Here is a 19308-nt window from a genome sequence, read left to right on the forward strand (position 1 = left end):
CCAGGTTACAAGGAATTTGCCTTTTTTATTAAAGTACTTGTATAATTTCATTTTTAAAATTTTGACCTGTGATCTGCTTGGTGTTTATACTGATTTACTTCTTTACAAATGGGTAGCCAACACTAATTATTAAAAAGTCCATCTTTTCCCCAGTACTATGAGATGTTACCTTTGTTTTATGCTAAATTTCCATAAGTAATTTGGTCTTTATCTAGACTCTATATTCTGTTTCATCTGATCTGTGTATTCATATGCCACTACCACACTATGTTAACTATTCATTCTAGGTCTTTTGTAGGTGGAGGCTGCTCTGGGATGAGTCAGAAAGCGAGAGTAAAATTGACAGTAGTAGAGGAGTTTGCAGGTGGTTTCCACATGCCCGGAAGAGAAAACATATGGCACAAGTTGTTCTTTATGGAACAAATGTCTCCGTGCTGTTTAGTGTTGCTAGGACATGCGTTCCTCATAAAATGGAAGCTAAGATGCTACAGTATCATAACTGGTGATCTTGGTTTTTCGTAGTTCAGTTTTCCTGTCAGAGTCAGTATCACACTAAAATGATCTCATGAAGACCGCAAGCCTAATCCCCTGGGACCAGATGAGCTTGATCTTTTTATTTCTATGGGGGAAAAAAAACCCACCCACCTTTTAAAAAGCTTTTTATTTACATTAACAGCAGCAATTAAACAGTCCCACTTAACTCATCCTGATATTTGACTGGCATTTCATCAGTTTCTGTAGTAACATTTAGTCACGTTGCCCTGAATTCAGTTCATTTTAAAGATTCTTTCCTCTGTACCTTGCATAAAGTCTCATAGTTTTGTATTTTGAGTTTTTAACATTTTTCTTGTCACAGTCTCATATACAGAGGGCAGGTGACTGGGCTTTTGGTTTTCCATTTTGATTTTTGCTGGTGTGTGTTTCTAAACAAATTTTCTTCCAACAGGACAAAATAATAAAGCATGCAGCAAAGACAAGAGGAATGTCAAGAAGGCCATGGTGACAAAACCGAACAATATCAAGTCAATGTTCATTGCCAGTGCTGGAAGGAAAACCGCAGACGTGCGTCTCGTGGTTTTCTTATATTTGCCTCTTCCTTTGTGAAGTGAAGAGTCCTGTTTCTTCATAGTTCACCTTTCCTGTCAGATTCCCCATAGCTCTAAGCAGATGATCTTATGAAGGCTTCTAGGCTAATCCCCTGGTTCTAGATGAGCTTGGTCTTTGATTATATTTAATGTTTGATTGTACAGTTAATAGGTGGTCAATATGTTTTTTTAATGTTGCTTTTATTTTTATTTTATTGTATTTTTTAATTTTTTTGGCCGTGCCGCGTGGCTTGTGGGATCTTTGTTCCCTGACCAGGGATTAAACCCGGACCCACGGCAGTGAAAGTGCTGAGTCCTAACCACTGGACTGCCAGGGAAGTCCCAATATGTTTGAACTCAAATATTTGAGTAATGTTTTCCCAATCTCAGTCACTAAGTTGGATGTAGATTTCTAGGTGAATTGAGGCACCTCAGTGGTTGTGGCTTGGAGATAGAAGAGAAAACTAAACCAGAAAGCTGCACTGACAGTGAGTGTGTTTATTTTGGTGGTTAGCAGGAGGATTATGGAATGAAGCTGAAAATTGAGGGCGGGGGCTCAGGGTGTAGGAGTTATGTTTAGGCTCCTGGTGGTTAAGATCTGTGAATAGTAGAGGAGCCCTCAGAGTTAGGGATGAAGAGGCAAGGACTGACTGGCTGGGTTCTTCCTTCCACTGACATGGGGTCTGGGTAAAAATATGAAGGGCAGGGCTTTCTCATTCTTCCTGCCTTTATAATCTCCAGAAAGCTGTTGACTTGTCCAAGGATGATCTGCTAGGTGATATTCTACAGGATTTGAACACTGAGGTAAGTGAATCTCTAGGAGTTGTCAAATATTCAGGAGACATGGGCTGAAGAAACAATTCAGTAATTTTACAAAACAGACTATTGCTAGAATGCAAAACAGAAAATTCAGTGGCAACACCACCACCAAAAAACAAAACAAAAGAAAACAAACCCCAAAACCAAAACAAAGCCCTTCAAATTGGTTTCTTTTCACCATTTTAGGTGAGTAGTTTCTAGCTCCTCGAGGCTCTGTGATTGTGTAGATTAGGCCGTGTGGGGCTGTGTTTGAAGTAGTAAGAATCCACATGAGTCAGTTCTGGGAAGGCACACTGCTTGCGCTCAGTTGCTGCCGTGTATGTTCCCGAAATGGATTGAAGCCTGTCAGTCTGCACAATCAGGCGTGAGATCCTCGTCTTGAATTCTGAGTGGGGTTGAGGGAAGAGTCAGTGAGCTGTCCCTGATAGAACTCAGACAGGTTCATCTGTAATGAAATTTGCAACTGGGCTGTTTCACAGCAAGACTAAGCTCTCATTTAGAGATGTGCTTCTTTCTAAGTGACCCTTGATTAAAATGACTTACACCTACACTGTGTAGTTCGAGCTTGACAGTTTTTAAATGTAATATTCTGGAAGGGTAAGGGAGAAGTATGTTAAGTTTTAAAGAGAAAAAATTGATGAGGGGTGGATTCAATATCTATTCTGGTTTTCTAGTGAGTCTGTGGTATTGTTGCTATAGTAACCTCACTGCATGAACATAGATCTGTGGGGGGAGCAGGGAAGGAAAAAAGTGCTTTGCTCATTGGGGTTCACTGGGGGAAGAAACGTACTTTTTGTGTCTTGTGGTACACCAAGCATGGCAGTGAATGTCTGTCTTTCCCCTCCTTTTAGACACCTCAAATAACTCCACCACCTGTAATAATACCGAAGAAGAAAGGATCCAGTGGAGCTTCACTGAATCCTTTCTCTATGCACACCCCCAAGGTATAGTGTGTGGAAATACCTTCAATCTTGATTTATATTATTGCTTAAAACTTATTTTGTTGCTTTTCTGTGTGAGCGAAATGCCTTTGAATTTGTTCTTGCTTTTGTTTTAAATTAGGACTCCCGTTTCATATTATAGAGTTTCATATATTTCAAAAATAGCATGTCCCTGTTTTTTTCATAGTAAATTTTGTAGTAACTAGTACGTGTTTATTATAGGTGTTACAGCTGTGCTAGATGCAATAATTTTCCTTCTGGAAACAAGTGTTTTTTGGTAAACCTAGGTAACAGTAAAATAATTGAAGATGTTACATTAATAAAACAGAAAATCGTTTTATAGATAGGAACTGTCATTATCTCTGGTCAGGGTAGGACAGATGCGTATTTTTAGTATGCAGGTCTAACTGACTAAACATTTAAAAACATTGACAGGCAGCTCCTTCAGGAAAAACCACTTCCCCGGTCTCAAGGAAGGAGCCTTCGTTAACCCCTGCCCCTCTTAAATGTGCTGGATTTGCTGGTAAGTCTGCTGTCAAAAGATGGAGGCCCCGTGAAGGAGGAAGTGGGGGGAATTTGAAGGGCTTGCAATAGCCAGTTTCAGCGTGAAAGGTTTGAATTCATAGCAGCAAAAGTTAAAAACATCCAATTTGGAGATTGAAGACAAATGCAGATAGCATGTGGGCAAGGGGTAGGCTGCCGTTGCAGCGTAGGGGAAGCTTTTGTGCTCCCTGGCAGCAGCACATGATGGGATTGTGTGGTGCCACCCCCAGGAGAGCCGGTGCTGGCATTGCGTACAGTTGACCAGGAGGAGTCAGGGGCAATGGATTTTGAAGATGGCGACTTTGATGAGCCCATGGAAACGGAGGAGGTGGATGTGGAGCCTGTGGGTGCCAAGACCTCCGACCAAGAGAGGGAGCCAGCAGAGGGGACAAAACATGAGGCAGATCCTGGGAAAGGGACCGTATCTTACTCGTAAGAGCATTTTATGACTTTTCTGACAAGTAGTGCTACAATTATCCCATCAGATTTTGAAAGGATTTTGAAAATGTGATTTTTGCAGAGCAAGTTTTCTCCCAGATGTCTCTTGTTGGGACATTGAGCAGGAAGATGACAGCAGTTTCTCAGCCCTGGAAGTTCAAGTGGATTCCAGTCACCTCCCACTGGTAAAAGGGGCAGATGAGGAACAAGTATTTCAGTTTTATTGGCTGGATGCTTATGAAGATCCGTACAGCCAACCAGGTAATCATACAGTTACATACGGTAACTGGATGTCTTTAATATGGAATAGCGCCTTTCCCTGAAGTGTTTTAGTGATTGTAATTGGAACAGGCTCTGCCCTCATGTACGTACATAGTAAGAGCAACACTCATGAACTGTAAAGTGGGTGAGCCACCCGGATGGAAAGGAGTTGTGGTGTGAATAGTCCTTACAGGCGCTTATCCCCAAAACCAGTTATATGTGGTTTTGCAGTGTGTGCTTGTATTATAGTTCACTGTTGATGTATCTGAACGTATTGGAATGCACTTTACTTAAAGTGGAATCAGTCTTTAATTTGTTCCTTCAGCAATTTGAACACCTGCCCTGTGCCAGGCACTAAGATGGGGTGAACAAGCTGGGCAAATTCCCTGTCCTGGTGGAGCTAACGTTCTAGTAGGGTGGGAGAGGTAGGCAGTAAATAAGGTAAGTTAATGAATGGTGTAAAGGCAGTTAGTTGGGGGATGGCCAGGGAGGGCCTGTCTGAGGAAATGGCCATTGGGCTGAGATTTGAGGCACATTCAGAGCCGAGGAGAGAGTATTTCAGCCTGAGGAACCCGTAAGTGCAGAGGCCTGGAGAGAAAGGAGGAGGCCTACGTGGTTGTAGCAGAGTAGTCAAGCGACAGGACTGGCTGAAAGTCAGGTCGGAGAGAAGGCAAAGGCCAGATAATAAAGGACCTTAAAAGCCGTATTAAGGAGTTGAGGTCTTACTCTAAGAGCAGTGGAGGATTTTCAGTGCAGGGTGCAGGGGTGAGGGGGTTGAGTGGACCCATGGTTGGGTTTACATTTTAACAGGAACCCGTTTATGCGGAGAAAAGGCTGTGTGTGTGTGTGTGTGTGCGCGCGCGCGCGTGCCTGGGGCTGGAGTCAGGGAGTATGGAAGCTCTGGAGATCAGTCTGTCTACAGCAGGTGTGCTAGTTACTTGCACTAGTGGTGGCTGTGGAGGAGAGGAGCGAATGCTTGTAACATGTACTTCGACATGAACTCGTTGGCGGATGGATGGATGGATGTGGGGGGTTGATGGAAAGGAGAGATCCAGGCTAATTCCCAGGTCCTCCTCCAAATGAGCTGATACTACGAATTCTGACTCACAAAGAGCCAGGAGGCTCTCTAGTTTCCTTCTGTGCTCCTTTGAGCACTTCTTCACTATGGGGCTGGGCAGGATAGAGCATGTCAGATTCATAAAAAATACAGTACACACCCTTAAACAGTTGCCTTTATTCAGATCCGTTTCTGGATGTAAGGGTAGATACAAACTGAATTTTTTCAAAGTGATTTCCTGGAGTCCGAGTATTAACCATCAGAGCGGGGGCAGCAGCATTAGTATGCTCCGCTTATCAAAGAGTTGAAACTCCTGCGGAGCTGCTTGAGTAGCAAACTGCCATGTGTTCATTGCTGAGGTAAAGATGTAAGCAGTCTTAGAAATGGTATCTCATCTACCTGAGCTAGGGCAAGATGATCTGGTTAGACCCTCTCGCCTCTTTGCCTGCTTTGTAACTCGCTGGTGCAACGTGGGCCGGCAAGTGTGATTTCATGAGGCTTTGCAAATTAAACCCAGGGCAGCCCCATCATACAGCTTCAGGGGACACCATTTTCACGTGTGTGTCATGTGACCTCCCAGCACAGCAGCATGGCTGGTGCTCACTGGACTTGGGTGACGTGGTGGGCCTGCCCATCCTGGTGCCACTCCCTGTGCTTTGCTGTATCTGCTCCAGGCTGGCTTTTATTCCCTGACTTGATTAATGGTCCCATGAGAACCAGAAACCTGGGAGCCAGCCTTGAGTCCCCCCTTTCCTCACTTCCCTCACCAAGTCTTATTAGTTTTCTCCTTCTAAACTAGACAAGCTGTCTTCTCTCTCTCCTCGCAACTCCCACCCTTGAGCCCTTCCTGCTACTGAACCCAGCCTCCTAACTGATCCCTCAGCTGTCATCCTCCACACTGCAGCCTGAGTGATTGCTCAGGACGTCATCTCCTCGTTAGAGAAAATCCGCAGTGGCTGCTGCCTGTGACTTACAGTCCAAGTTACTTAGTAAGGCTTCTATTGCCTGCTGTGTAGGACTTTTGTGTCCTAGAAATAGTTCGCTGTATGTACCTACTGCTCTTTATACCATATCCTTTTATTCACTGTATTTGTCTGCCTAGAATGACCTCACCTGGCTCAGCCCCAGTGTGGTCTCCCCAAATTTCCTAATCCTCCAAACTGGCCTAAGAGCCCTTTCTGTGACCCCCATTGAACCCTTACCCATTGCAGCATTTGTCATATTATTTTGAAAAGATCTGCTTCTGTGTTGTCTTTTCCCTCAAAGCTTTTAAACTCCTGGAGGGCTGGGACCTTTTATTTCCGGCATCTGGGATGATGCCAGGTACATAGTAGATGTTCAGTAAATGTTCATTGAAATAAACTGCACAGCGACAGTCCTGTAGATGCACATGAAAGGTTTCAGAGAATCAGCATTGCGTTCGCTGCTATTACCAAGTCTGCCTCTTGAAGCCTTGTAGCATTGTGGATTAAGAATGGCTAACACAAAAGTGGATGGTCTTCCATAAATCCACATATAAAGCATCAGATTGCTGGTGTCAGTTGCCAAAACTTAGAACCTTAGGAAACAACAACCCTCTCTCTTTCCTGTGTGAAAATGAGTTTATTACTTCTGTCTGTTGCTTACTGGTTGATACTCTTAGTAAAAAACAGCATCATTTCGCAGGGCAGGGGTCTAGAGCTGCGCTCTCTACTATGTTAGCCACTGGCCACATGCAACTCTTTAAGTTTAATTAAAATGAGATAAAATTTAAAGTTCAGCTTCTCAGCCACTAGTCACATTTCAAGTGCTCAGTAGCCACATGTGTCTATTAGCTACCCTATCCATGGATAGCACAGGTAGGGAAGAATTCTGTCATCACAGAAATTTCTGTCGACTAGTGTTGATCTATAGTAATGGATGTTGTAGGTTAAGATTGAAGCACGTTGAAGCACAGCTATATTTGCAAAGCAACCGACTTATGGTATATATTGTTGTTGAATTCTGGTACTGACCATAGTCATGGGTAGCCTTTTCAACCACTATTGGGAAATATTTTGCAGTTGAAAGAGGTACCAGTCTGTTACTGGCCTGTCTTCTAAATGCTAGGGTAAAAGGGAGTTTCTATTGCTGGAAAAGGCCTCAGAGACCATCATCTCTAGTTACTCACTTAAAGCAGAGGAAGCTGGGGCTCCAAAAGATAAAGTGGTCAGCTCCTCAGTGGCAGAGTTCAGGGCTTCTCACTCGTAATCCACTCTGCTGTTCTGTGGTACTTCTGAAGTTGTGTCCTCTGCGATTGATGTAGATGGCTTAAAAAAAAAAAAGTCCTGGGCTTCCCTGGTGGCGCAGTGGTTGAGAGTCTGCCTGCCGATGCAGGGGACATGGGTTCGTGCCCCGGTCCGGGAAGATCCCACATGCCGCGGAGCGGCTGGGCCCGTGAGCCATGGCCGCTGAGCTTGCGCGTCCGGAGCCTGTGCTCCGCAACGGGAGAGGCCACAACAGTGAGAGGCCCGCGTAGCGCAAAAAAAAAAAAAAAGTCCTGTAATCTCAGAGGGTTGAGCAGTTTCATCATGATAGCAGGTAATGATCACTGAGCTTTGGTGAAATCAATGTTGCTAATAAAAACGAAGTACTCCTAAAGACCCTGTTATTGTTTCTCACTTTCTTACAGATTCTAAGTAAGTCAGTTGTTGCTGAATGCTCCATAATTATGAAAAGAATCTTACTCTTTGCATATGGGAAGATATCCTGTCTTCATTATGACTTTTTCAAGGTTGAATAATCCTGACTGCACCTGGTTTCAGCTAGTAACTTTAAGGGGAATGTAATCTTTGTTTACCATGATCTTTTTGTGGCAAATGAGGCATAAACAGTGTCAAATGTGTTGCATGAAATGTGATATTAGTTTGACTGTAAAATGAGCTATTTGAATCTTTGAATCCAGTATTAGGGTCTTTATTTTTCTTTGCATGGAATTTTGGTTTTTCGTCTCTAACTGTTGTGAGGATGACTTTTAATTTTCTGAGCTACTGTGACTTTTTTCTTTTTTAATCATCCCCACAGTCCTCCCTTCTCTCTCCCCTATCTCCCCCCACACCTCTTTTACCCCAGCTGAAAATTACACAACTCTTGTAAGAATTTTAATCGTCTGCAGAAATGAAAATTCTTAGATAGTCTTATTTCTACTAGAACGAGTGACAGAAGGAAGCACTGATGAGCTATCTTGTGAAACTGGAGTAATTGGCCTTGTGAACGGTAGCCTTTGCATGTGCCAGAATTTTCTAAGTGCCTCAGGCAAGTGGCCCTATAGAGCGGCTATGTTCATTACTGCTGTCTAATTATTCATGGAGCCTGGGATTTTGCACAGTGACCATCTCTTAGGTTGACTATCAAATCTCTGGAGTCTTTTTTTTTGGCCACGTGGGATTTTAGTTCCCAGATCAGAAATTGAACCCGGGCGCTCAGCAGTGAGAGCATGAAGTCCTAACCACTGGACTGCCAGGGAATTCCCTCTGGAGTCCTTTCTTTTTTAAATAATTAAATTATTTATTTATTTATTTATTTTTGGCTCAGTTGGGTCTTTGTTGCTGCGCGCAGGCTTTCTCTAGTTGCAGTGAATGGCGGCTACTCTTCGTTGTGGTGCGCGAGCTTCTCATCACGGTGGCTTCTTTTGTTGCAGAGCACAGGCTCTAGGCACGCAGGCTTTAGTAGTTGTGGCACACGGGCTTCAGTAGTTGTGGCTCGAGGGCTCTAGAGCGCAGGCTCAGTAGTTGTGGTGCACGGGCTTACTTGCTCCGTGGCATGTGGGATCTTCCCGGACCAGGGCTCGAACCTGTGTTGCCTGCGTTGGCAGGTGGATTCTTAACCACTGCACCACCAGGGAAGCCCTGGAGTCCTTTCTTGATGGCCATGTTTCATGAACAAAGGCTTGATGTCCAGAAAGGCTTGGTTTACCACTTTGTGGTCTACATTACTTAGGGATCTCAAAAGGATTTGGTTACTAGACCCCATTTGTTAAACTGAAATAGGAGAGGGAGGAACATTACAAATGCTACCCAGCCAGATGTCTTCAGTAGTCTGTGAGATGGAAAGGGTGAAATAGAAGATAATAGTTTAGCCCTATTAGGAGACACATACTATTATATGGAATAAGATGTGAGATGAATTATGTTTTTCCAAAACACAATTTTACATACAGGAGAATACTGATATACCATACATAGTTATCCTTACACATGAATGTTAATTTTTATTGGTAAGTACAAGCTAGAAAGGAGTTTAGTGTTACATTTTCAGAGTTCTCATAAAAGGTTTAAATACGAGTTTTGTTGGAGAATAAGTTGCTTTTTTTGTTTCTCTTAATGTGGATAATCCTGGTTCTAGGGAAAATGTCCTTTTTTTCCTCCTACACTGATCTAGGATGTCTCCCTAGTTTTTGAGGTCTGTCTACATTGAGCCGGGATGTCTCTCTAATTCCCCAGCAGTTTCTACACTGACCTAGGGTGTCTCAGTAGTTATCCGGGTGTTTCTACTCAGGCCTGCGATGTCTCCCTGATAACTGAGGTTTGTCCCTATTTACCTGGGATGTCTCCCTAATTCTAGGGAAAAATGCTTCCACCAAGTTAGAGAATCATTCTGTTCCCTGTCCTCCCAGTGGTCACAGGTTTTACTGGTGCGATATTGTCATGGCATAGGTACTGAGTAAAGGAACTAGTTTTTGGGATTGGACAGCAGATACATTTGCTGTAAGAAATGACTTACCAAAGCATAAACGTGTGGACACATTCAGTGAGCTTTTACATCGTCCCTTTAATGTGATATAATTGAAATGTTTATTTTCTCATGGTTTTTCCTTATTCTTGTAGGTGTGGTGTTTCTATTTGGCAAAGTTTGGATCGAATTCGCCCAAACCCATGTGAGCTGTTGTGTCATGGTGAAAAACATTGAGCGAACGCTCTACTTCCTTCCCCGTGAAACGGTAAACCTTAGTAGACAGCTTCTAATTCCAAGTGTATTCTGTCTTCTGCCACCAGCCCTGTCCTTTGACAGGGCTGTGGATTATCTACAACCTTTCTTATTGCCTGCCTCGTGACCACTGATTGTCAGCAGCTCCATTAGACATTGGGAGAAGTGGAGTGAAACACTATCTGTTTTTCAACTTGTTAGAGCGTAAAAGTGCCTGAGTTTCAGTACATAATGCTGTCTCCCCCCCGCCCCCATTTCCATAATTATTTGGGTTGGGAGTTTGTGACTCTAAAATATGACATGGTGTTTGGCCCAGTTTTCGTGGTTTTGTTATTTCCTCCACAGCCATTTAACAAGGTCAGTTCCATTTGCTCCTTCTTTTTATTAGGACTTAACATCCACACTCTCCTCTCAACCCCAGCTGTTTCCCATCTCAGTTGAACTGTGAAGCGTCTTGGTCAAGATTTACAACACTATTCTCCCATTTTGTAGGATTGATCATCTTTATCTCTGGCTTTTATGATGCCATTGGGAGGACTTGGGTGTTGGATTTAGTACATTTTTGGGTCCGTTTGTATCTTTGAACTCACCTTATTCTATTAAATGTTTAAGTATGTGAAGATGAAAGTTGATTTAGGCTTGGGTTTCTGGTGGTTGAAAAGATCTTATGTACAGATATTTTTTCTCCTCCCCTCCCCTCTCCATGGGAAAGCAGAAAATTGATCTAAATACAGGGAAAGAAAGTGGAACTCCAGTTACAATGAAGGATGTTTATGATGAATTTGATGAGAAAATAGCAGCAAAATATAAGATTATGAAATTCAAGTCCAAGGTTTGTATTTGGTGATAATTTTTTCAGGTCTATATATTGGTTGTTTGTTAATTTCCTGATTTAGCAAATGCTTGCTAAATTTCCTGATTTAGCAAATAGTTATTGCATATCTTCTTTTTGCAAAATGCCTTCTGTGTGGCTATAATTCATTGAATGGAAATTTCATAGATAGCAATGTAAAACCAATATGTTAGATTTATAAAAATATTTATTCTTTCTCTTTAAACTGTGTATAACGTTCATTAATTTGAATAAAAAGATAACATTAGCAAAGTAATTGCTTCCAGTACTTGAAGCATAGCTTGTGTTCTTATTCTTAGATGGAGAAGAAACTGTTCTGATCTTGTTTACGTTGGTTATTGCCAAGTTGTCTTGGTCAGAAGGTTACATCTTTAAAAGTCAGGGTCTATGATGCAATTTCTGATAGAACAAAGTTCTTCTATTCATGTGATACATATTGATCAGTTGTCTTCATTTTAGTGAGATATTGATGCCTTTGGCCATAGTTGTGGGGCTGTAAGTTCCTCAGCACACTGGCTATATTAACAGTGATTGCAATAAAGGGAGGATTGAGTTGCTGAAGATGAGGCTAACCATCTGAACTATTTGAGCTTTTTGACTTGTGGCTGATGGATCAGGTCTCTAAAATTCTAGAAGCAATGTGGTGCAATGGTGAAGAGCATAGGTGCTCTGGCTAGACTGCTTGTGCTTTAAGTCCTAGCCCTACCACTTCCTGGTCTGTGACCTTGAACAAGTGCTGAGTGACTTCTCTGGGCCTGTTTCTTCACCTGAGAAGTGGGGCCTTATTTCAAGAGCTGTTGGAAGGGTTAAGTCAATTAATTAGGATTAGTGATTACAACAATCCTTGGTGCATAGCAGGCACTCAGTACATGTGAGCTATGATTATAATGTTTATCATTAATTTTTCTAGCAAGATGGAGTTGCTTAGTATCAAAGAGTAGCAAATAATTTAGTGCATTGACATTGTAAACATTTTTAATGTTTTATTACCTCTCTTGAATGCAAATACTTGTAAGTTCTCTAGTGTCCAAAAGAAGTCTTTTTAACATTTTGTCACTGGCTGTTTTAGTCCCAGTTGAGAGGGGGAAAAGGTGCTTTTTTGGCTTTATTTACCTTTGTGTTCCATAATGATTAAATACAGAGACATGCGTTGTGTATGTAATGCTTGTCAATTTAATTTGTGAAAAGTTTTTTTATCTTAATGATTTTTAAATGCCAACTTACCCAGGCAGTGGAAAAGAACTATGCTTTTGAGATACCTGATGTTCCAGAGAAATCGGAGTACTTGGAGGTTAGATACTCGGTAAGTCAAACAAAGAAAATGAATGGATTTTGCTTGAAAATGGCATTTTCCTATTTTTGAAATTTCAACTGGCTTTCAATTAGGAGTATTGGCAGGGCTCTTCAAGCTTACAGTTCATTGAAGTGAACTTATAGTCATGAATAATTAAAATGAATAAAATGAATTTAAATATGTAGACTATAGGTTATACCGCCTTTCTCTGCTTTCAAGTATGCATCTTTACATAAATAAGTTGAAATTGCACAACTGTTTGTCAAGTGGAATGAATGCCGCAAGATGGAGTTGGACATCATTAGTCTGTCGAAGTGTCCCTCTGAGCAGTGGAAAGGTGAGAGAAGAGCGTCAGTAGCGTCACTGTAGTGCTGCTCCTGCTCCCTTGACAGACAAGGTCACTGCTGCAGGATGTTAATTAACTGGACCTTAACCTCTCTTTACCTCTCCGTTCTAGTGTTTTGATCTCATGATGTTGGAAAAGGGAAACTTAAGAAATATCTCTGACAGTGGTGATGAAAAGTACCATGGAAGCATTTTTTTTTTTGTAATTGTCAAAACTTTTATTTAGAAATGAATTTGAAATAACATTTCTTGCATGCCATGTGTAAATTATTAATAAAGTTGTGATGAAATACATTGCTTATGACTTGATAATTTTAGCTGTGGATTTCTAATCTGAGGAATGTATGTAGCATTCAACTGATGCACTAGTAATTATTCCTGGTCTTAAATTGCTCTATAAGCAGCAACTGTTTCAAGCATCAACAGGAAGATGATAACCAGTATCATTATTTTTTGCTCAGATAACGTAAGAAAATTACTGAATTTATTATCGGTTTGTTTAGGCTGTATTCATCAGAGCACACATGGCAATATATATAGAACTTGAGAACATGAATATTTCTTATGAAAAGAAAAACAAAACACTGTCTCCCATAAAAAATTTTCTCCATGGAAGCATTTTGAATGAGTCCTACTCCCTTGCTTTTATTTATTTATTTATTTTGATCTGTGACTTTGTTTTTAATTTTCAAGCCTTATGATCAGATAATTTACAAATTTGTGCTAATGATAAAGCTCCTCTACCTTAACCCTTCTGAGTTGGCAAAAGCACCATTGCCCATCACACATCTACAGTAGTTCTACCGTTGTTTCTGAATGCCTGTTTAAAAGACAATCCTGAATTATAACTTAGTCTGACTTTGTAGAGAATTCACAAGCAAGTTTCCTAACATGTCTTGTCACAGTGAATTTTAAAAGCATCTGATCTTAAAGATCATCTATAAAATGTGAAAAGTACTAAATATGCTTTATTTGATGCTATACATAAACCACACTAAAATTCCTTTCATTAAGTAAAACGCAATATTTTAGATGGAGAATTTTAATTAAATTGGCATAGTTAAGACCAAAAAGATAAAGTGGATGTGTCAGTATATCTTCAGCCCTTGCCTTAACAGGCAAACGGACACAACTTGAAACACAGGTGAATCTTGCTGGTCTATGAGACAGTTAAGGGAGCTTCTCAGTATTTAAATATATTAATATAACCAGTTATAGAAATCTAAATATAAAACCAATCTCCTATAGGGTTTGAGAAGGCATTCACCATATCGCTGAAAAGTTTAACATTCCTTATTCAAGTTTAATCTTCTCTTTAGAAGGGGAAGACAGTGATAGTACTTTTTGAACCAGAATTACTATCAAAATTCAAAAAGCTGACTATATTCATTTAGCCACAAGCCAATCTTATTTAAATCAGGACAGAAATATTACCTCAGCCATTCATGATCTGAATTCTAGTATATGAGATCAATTTAAATATGGTACACATAAAAAGTCATGAGACATTTGTTTCATAATAAATAAGGCAGTGGCCAACGATTATGCATTAGTAGCTTTTTTGAGATAAGCTATCAAGTCTGCCCTTTCTCCCTTCTTCTTAATGCCAGCGAAGAACATTTTTGTTCCAGGGATGCACTTCTTGGGATTCTCCAAATACTCCCATCAGCATCTCCTCTCCCCAGGTGATGCCTTTGTTCTTGTTGGCATCTGTGTAAGAGAATCTGAAAGTCTGAGTTGTCTTTCACTCAAACAGATCATGGAGATTTGGCCCAGTCTTGTGCTTGCCTCCCTCTTCCACAGTATGGCACTGGGCACACTTCCTGAACAAAAATCTTCTTGCCCTTCTCAACATCACCCATTTTTAAACCGTTCTTTCTCCGTGCACGACTAAGAGGTTCCCGCTCGCAAGCCGAACGTCCCGCTCTCTTGCTTTCATTCTTCTAATGGAGTTGTACTTATTTGGCTATTCTTTATCAGTAAGGCATGTACAGCTCTGGACAGAAATCCTCTTTTGCGGGAGCTTCTTGGCCCATTTTTCTTCTAATGGGTGTCATCAAGATGCATTATTTTGTCATTGTGAATTGTTTTTGTTTCCTACTGTGAATTGTTATGGATTTCATTTGTGGCAAATTACATTTCATATATATCAAAGGGGTTTCTCCTGGTGGTTCATAGAGAGACTTGTTTATTTCAAGTATAGACTTTGGAAAATGTGAAGTAATAGTTTTAAACAAAAAAAGATTTTTTTTTTCGTCTTTGCCTTTTTCAGGCTGAAATGCCACAGCTTCCTCAGGATTTGAAAGGAGAAACTTTTTCTCATGTATTTGGGACCAACACATCCAGCTTGGAACTGTTCTTGATGAACAGAAAGATCAAAGGACCTTGTTGGCTCGAAGTAAAAAATCCACGTAAGGGAAAATTTACTTTCAGAATGCTAAGTAAATTGCTGTTAGATGCAGTTTCTAGAAGTTAAAGAATTGGACTCAATTTCAGTGCGACCACTTCCTTTTTAATGTTAGTTTCTTTAAGGTTTTCCTTGAGTGAGTATAGGAAGTACGTTTGAAATCACTCTTTCACCGTGGCGCTTAGCATTTTAGTGGGAGGGAGGCTTTAGCTAGCCTCCTCGGGCATTTGGGTGCATCCTTCATTGTGTTGCTGTCAGCGTGGACTTCCAACCTGGCTGATGTGGCTCAGCTGTTCTACATAGTGAACTGCTGACTTCTGAAGGAGTAAAACATCACTGCCCGGTGTGGATAGTGCATGTATGGTCTCTTACCTGATGTTTTTCAGTACTTGCATTTGTGATACTTTGTTTTGTCTTCATGAATCTCTTAAAACCGTTTTTTTTTTTTTTTAAATTATTTATTTATTTATTTACTGTCGGTTCATTGGTTTATTTATTTATTTTTGGCTGTGTTGGGTCTTCGTTTCTGTGTGAGGCCTTTCTCTAGTTGCGGCAAGCGGGGGCCTCTCACACGGAGCACAGGCTCCAGACGCGCAGGCTCAGTAGTTGTGGCTCACGGGCCTAGTTGCTCCACGGCATGTGGGATCTTCCCAGACCAGGGCTCGAACCCGTGTTCCCTGCATCGGCAGGCAGATTCTCAACCACTGCGCCACCAGGGAAGTCCCAAAACTGTTTTTTTTTAATTCCTCTAATGCAGTGCTGTGGCTTTTACAAACCTATTTTGGGTCTTGGATTTTTTGGAAAGTCAGATGAAAGCTGTGGACTTTTTTCCCAGGAAAATGAACATATGTATACACACACGAAGATTTGCATACAATCCAATAACGTGGTTTAGTTTTAGTTAGATGTTATAATAAGACATTCTTAGTAGAAGGTAGGATTGAAGACAATTTCGGTTAATCACAGATGTCTTAATTATAGTAACTTCTTTTTCAGCAAATAGCTATTGATCTGTTGTTCCTATTCTTTTTCAGAGCTCTTGAATCAGCCAATCAGTTGGTGTAAAGTTGAGGCAATGGCCTTGAAACCGGACCTGGTGAACGTAATTAAGGATGTTGGTCCTCCTCCACTTGTTGTCATGTCTTTGAGCATGAAGACAATGCAGAATGCAAAGACACATGAAAACGAGGTAAAGAAATAGGGCAGATTTTGTACCTATGCCAGAGGTGCGATACTTCTTGCACTTGTATAGCTTTTCTGTAAGGGGAGGTTGTTCTTTTTGGAAGGGAAAGAATACTAATTCACTACCAAACTCCATTTTGAAGAATGAATTGAATTTGTCTGATTTGGAGGGTTTTTTTATTTAAAGACTTAAATTGCTGGACTTTGTGTTTTTAAATTTTTTTATTTTGGAGAACTTCAGATGGACATAGAATAATAGAATGAACTCCTATATACCCATCACTCATATTCACCATTTAGCAAGATTTTGTCACACTTGTTTATCGCCCTCCTTCTTCTTTTTTCCTCCTGAAGTATTTCGAAGCTAATCTCAGACATTGTGTCATTTTACCCCTGTATACTTTGGTTTGCATCTCTCAAAACATGCATACTTTCTTATAGAATACTATTATCACCCCTATTAACATTAACAGTGATTCCTTGATACCAGCTAAAATACCTAGTCCACAGTCACATGACTCTATTTCTCAGAAATGTCTTTTTTTTTTTTTTTTTTGCGGTACGCGGGCCTCTCACTGTTGTGGCCTCTCCCGTTGCGGAGCACAGGCTCCGGACACGCAGGCTCAGCGGCCATGGCTCTCGGGCCCAGCCGCTCCGCGGCATGTGGGATCCTCCCGGACCGGGGCACGGACCCGCGTCCCCTGCATCGGCAGGCGGACTCTCAACTACTGCGCCACCAGGGAAGCCCTCAGAAATGTCTTTTAACAGTTGATTTATTTGAGTCAGGATTTATACAAGATCCACAGACGGTGTTTAAGTTTTGTTTCTTGAATCTCTTTTAAATGTGAGCAGCTCCCTCCCACCCCCTCCAGCTTTTTCAGTGACGTTGACTTATTGAGGAATCACTGTTAGTGGTCTCAATGAATGACCCATTTTCTGTATTTGTTTGCTTCCTCGTGTCTTTGGATTTCTTCCTGTATACCAGGGGTTGGCAAACTGTGGACTGCGGGCAAATCTAGCCCATCACCTGTTTCTGTAAATAAAGTTCACTGGAAGACAGCATGTCTGTTCGTTCACATATTATCTACAGCTGCTTTTGTACCACGGCAGCAAAGTTAGTAGTCATGACAGAGACTCTGTGACCTGAAAGGCAAAAATATTTACTTTTTGGCCCTTTACGGAAAAAAGTATCCACCCCTGCTCATTAGCACTGCCGAATTGATTAGGTTCAGGTTTAACTTTTATTTGCCAAAATACTATGTAGGTGGTACAGTGTATTTCACGTTGGGTCGTATCAGTAGGCACGTAATGTCTGGTTAAACCACTGTTAGTGGGGCTATCATTGATTAGTAGGTTCAAGTTTTTTAACCTCGGCAATACTGATGTTTGGGCCGAATGAACTTGTTGTGGGAGCTGTCCTGTGCATTGTGGGATGTTTAACAGTATCCCTGGCCTCCACCCAATGCCAAATATCATCGCTACTGCCTAGTTCTGACAACCAGAAATGCCTTCAGACATCTCTAAATGTCCCTTGGGGACTGCGGGCAAAATTGTTCCTGGTTGAGAACCACTGATCTAATTTTTGCCTAAATTAGATATTTCATTAGGAGTTGTAAAATGGTCTTCTAATTCCGTCATCCTTTCCATGTTTATTAGTTAAGCATGTGAAATATTAGAATGATTATTAGTTAAATTTTTCTATAAAATTAACTTTTCCTCATTAGCCAGTACTATTTGGTTATGCTGCAATACTTTATATAGGAAAGAAGAGATAAATGTACTTCTTTCTCTTTCGCTACCAGTTTTCTGAGAGGGACGTTGGGGACCTACATTATGTGCACTGTTGACACATGATTTGTTTATTTTTCTTGTTACTTATTTTTGCTTCCTCTTTTATGGACTATCATTATAAACTCATGGGCTTTATATATACTTAGTATATTTCAATCTGTTGCATTCATTAATTATTCTTGTTAATTTTGCTGCTTAAATTGTCTCTCTTTGTTCGATGGGAGCTTCTTTGTGTTTGCTTCTAAATCCTTTGACATTGATGGGGATCTTTTTTAACAGCCTTTTGGCAATTTTTTTTTGTATGTGATTTGATCTTTTAATAATAGTTGATATAGTAGATATTTAATAGTTAAGTGTTTGGGGAAAATTTAATTAGTTAAAAAAAATCCTTCCAGCACCCAGAGTGAGGTTTCTAAATACCATTTCCCCAGAAAGGAGATAGGGTTTTGTGAAGAAATAGCTGATTTGGGGCAGGAAATGTCCAGGATAAGCCTGGAACTTCTTGTTATACTAGAAAGCAAGGACGATATTCAAATCTACTGAAGATATGTCAGAAGGACTCAAGAGTAAACTTGAAGAGTTTCCTACACCAAAGATGGGACAATTTGAGCATGTATAAGTATAACTGCAACAGATTGAAACATACGACTTCATAATGATACTGTAAACACAGCACCGCATTGCTCACCTGTGAAGAAAGCTAGGGAACTAACTCATTATTTTGAAAACTGGTAAATAAATAGATTGAATCAAGCATTTATCTTGACTTTTTTGAACATATATTGTATCTCAGGTAACCAAATAATCGATATGGGGAAGTTTGTCTTCATAGAAGCTTTCCAGCTAATAAATAAAGGAAAAATTGAATGTGACCACTTTGCAATCTCTAATGAGATAATGGATCTAGGCAGTGATTTTCAGAGGCTGCTAGTATCACTAGAGTAGAGATAACCAGACCCGATGATAACCAGTGATCAGTAGCACCTCCAAAGAATTCTTGCCAAAAAATCTGATTTTTATCAAGCCTTCAGATCCACATATGAATATACAGGCAGTACAGAAACAGAAGAACATGTTAAATGACATTATTGGGATACGAGCAGCAGGGTCTTTACCGGGGGGGCACTCTACGGGGCAAAACCACCCAGTTTCTTCAACAAATAAATTGCAAGAAATAATAGATGGGGAGGAGTTGTACTTAGACAGTTTAACATATCAGCCGGTTGCAAAGTATGGACTTATTTGGTAAATAAAATTGAGATAGTTGGGAAAACATGAGAGTTTGAATCTTGCCTGGATATTTAATGATTTTAAGGAAACACTGTTAGTTGAATTAGCTGAGATGATT

General features: G+C 40.7%; 1 protein-coding gene and 1 pseudogene across 3 annotated transcripts in view; one reads left to right on the top strand and one right to left on the bottom strand.

The window, feature by feature from the left end:
- Nucleotides 1-19308, top strand: part of POLA1 (DNA polymerase alpha 1, catalytic subunit) — a 306641-nt gene that overhangs the window by 23800 nt on the left and 263533 nt on the right. For 2 of the 3 annotated variants that reach the window (XM_065900491.1, XM_065900493.1), the window contains exons 5-15: nt 947-1062; nt 1827-1889; nt 2756-2848; nt 3281-3368; nt 3619-3820; nt 3909-4087; nt 9989-10101; nt 10804-10920; nt 12170-12244; nt 14853-14991; nt 16022-16176. In XM_065900491.1, coding sequence (XP_065756563.1) covers nt 947-1062; nt 1827-1889; nt 2756-2848; nt 3281-3368; nt 3619-3820; nt 3909-4087; nt 9989-10101; nt 10804-10920; nt 12170-12244; nt 14853-14991; nt 16022-16176 — 1340 coding nt within the window. The remainder of the gene's footprint in view (nt 1-946; nt 1063-1826; nt 1890-2755; nt 2849-3280; nt 3369-3618; nt 3821-3908; nt 4088-9988; nt 10102-10803; nt 10921-12169; nt 12245-14852; nt 14992-16021; nt 16177-19308) is intronic. The other variant, XM_065900494.1, reaches the window with a different exon arrangement.
- LOC136142682 (cytochrome c-like) lies at nt 14123-14442 on the bottom strand (annotated as a pseudogene).

Source organism: Phocoena phocoena, chromosome X, assembly GCF_963924675.1.
Source record: "Phocoena phocoena chromosome X, mPhoPho1.1, whole genome shotgun sequence".
Taxonomy (NCBI): domain Eukaryota; kingdom Metazoa; phylum Chordata; class Mammalia; order Artiodactyla; family Phocoenidae; genus Phocoena; species Phocoena phocoena.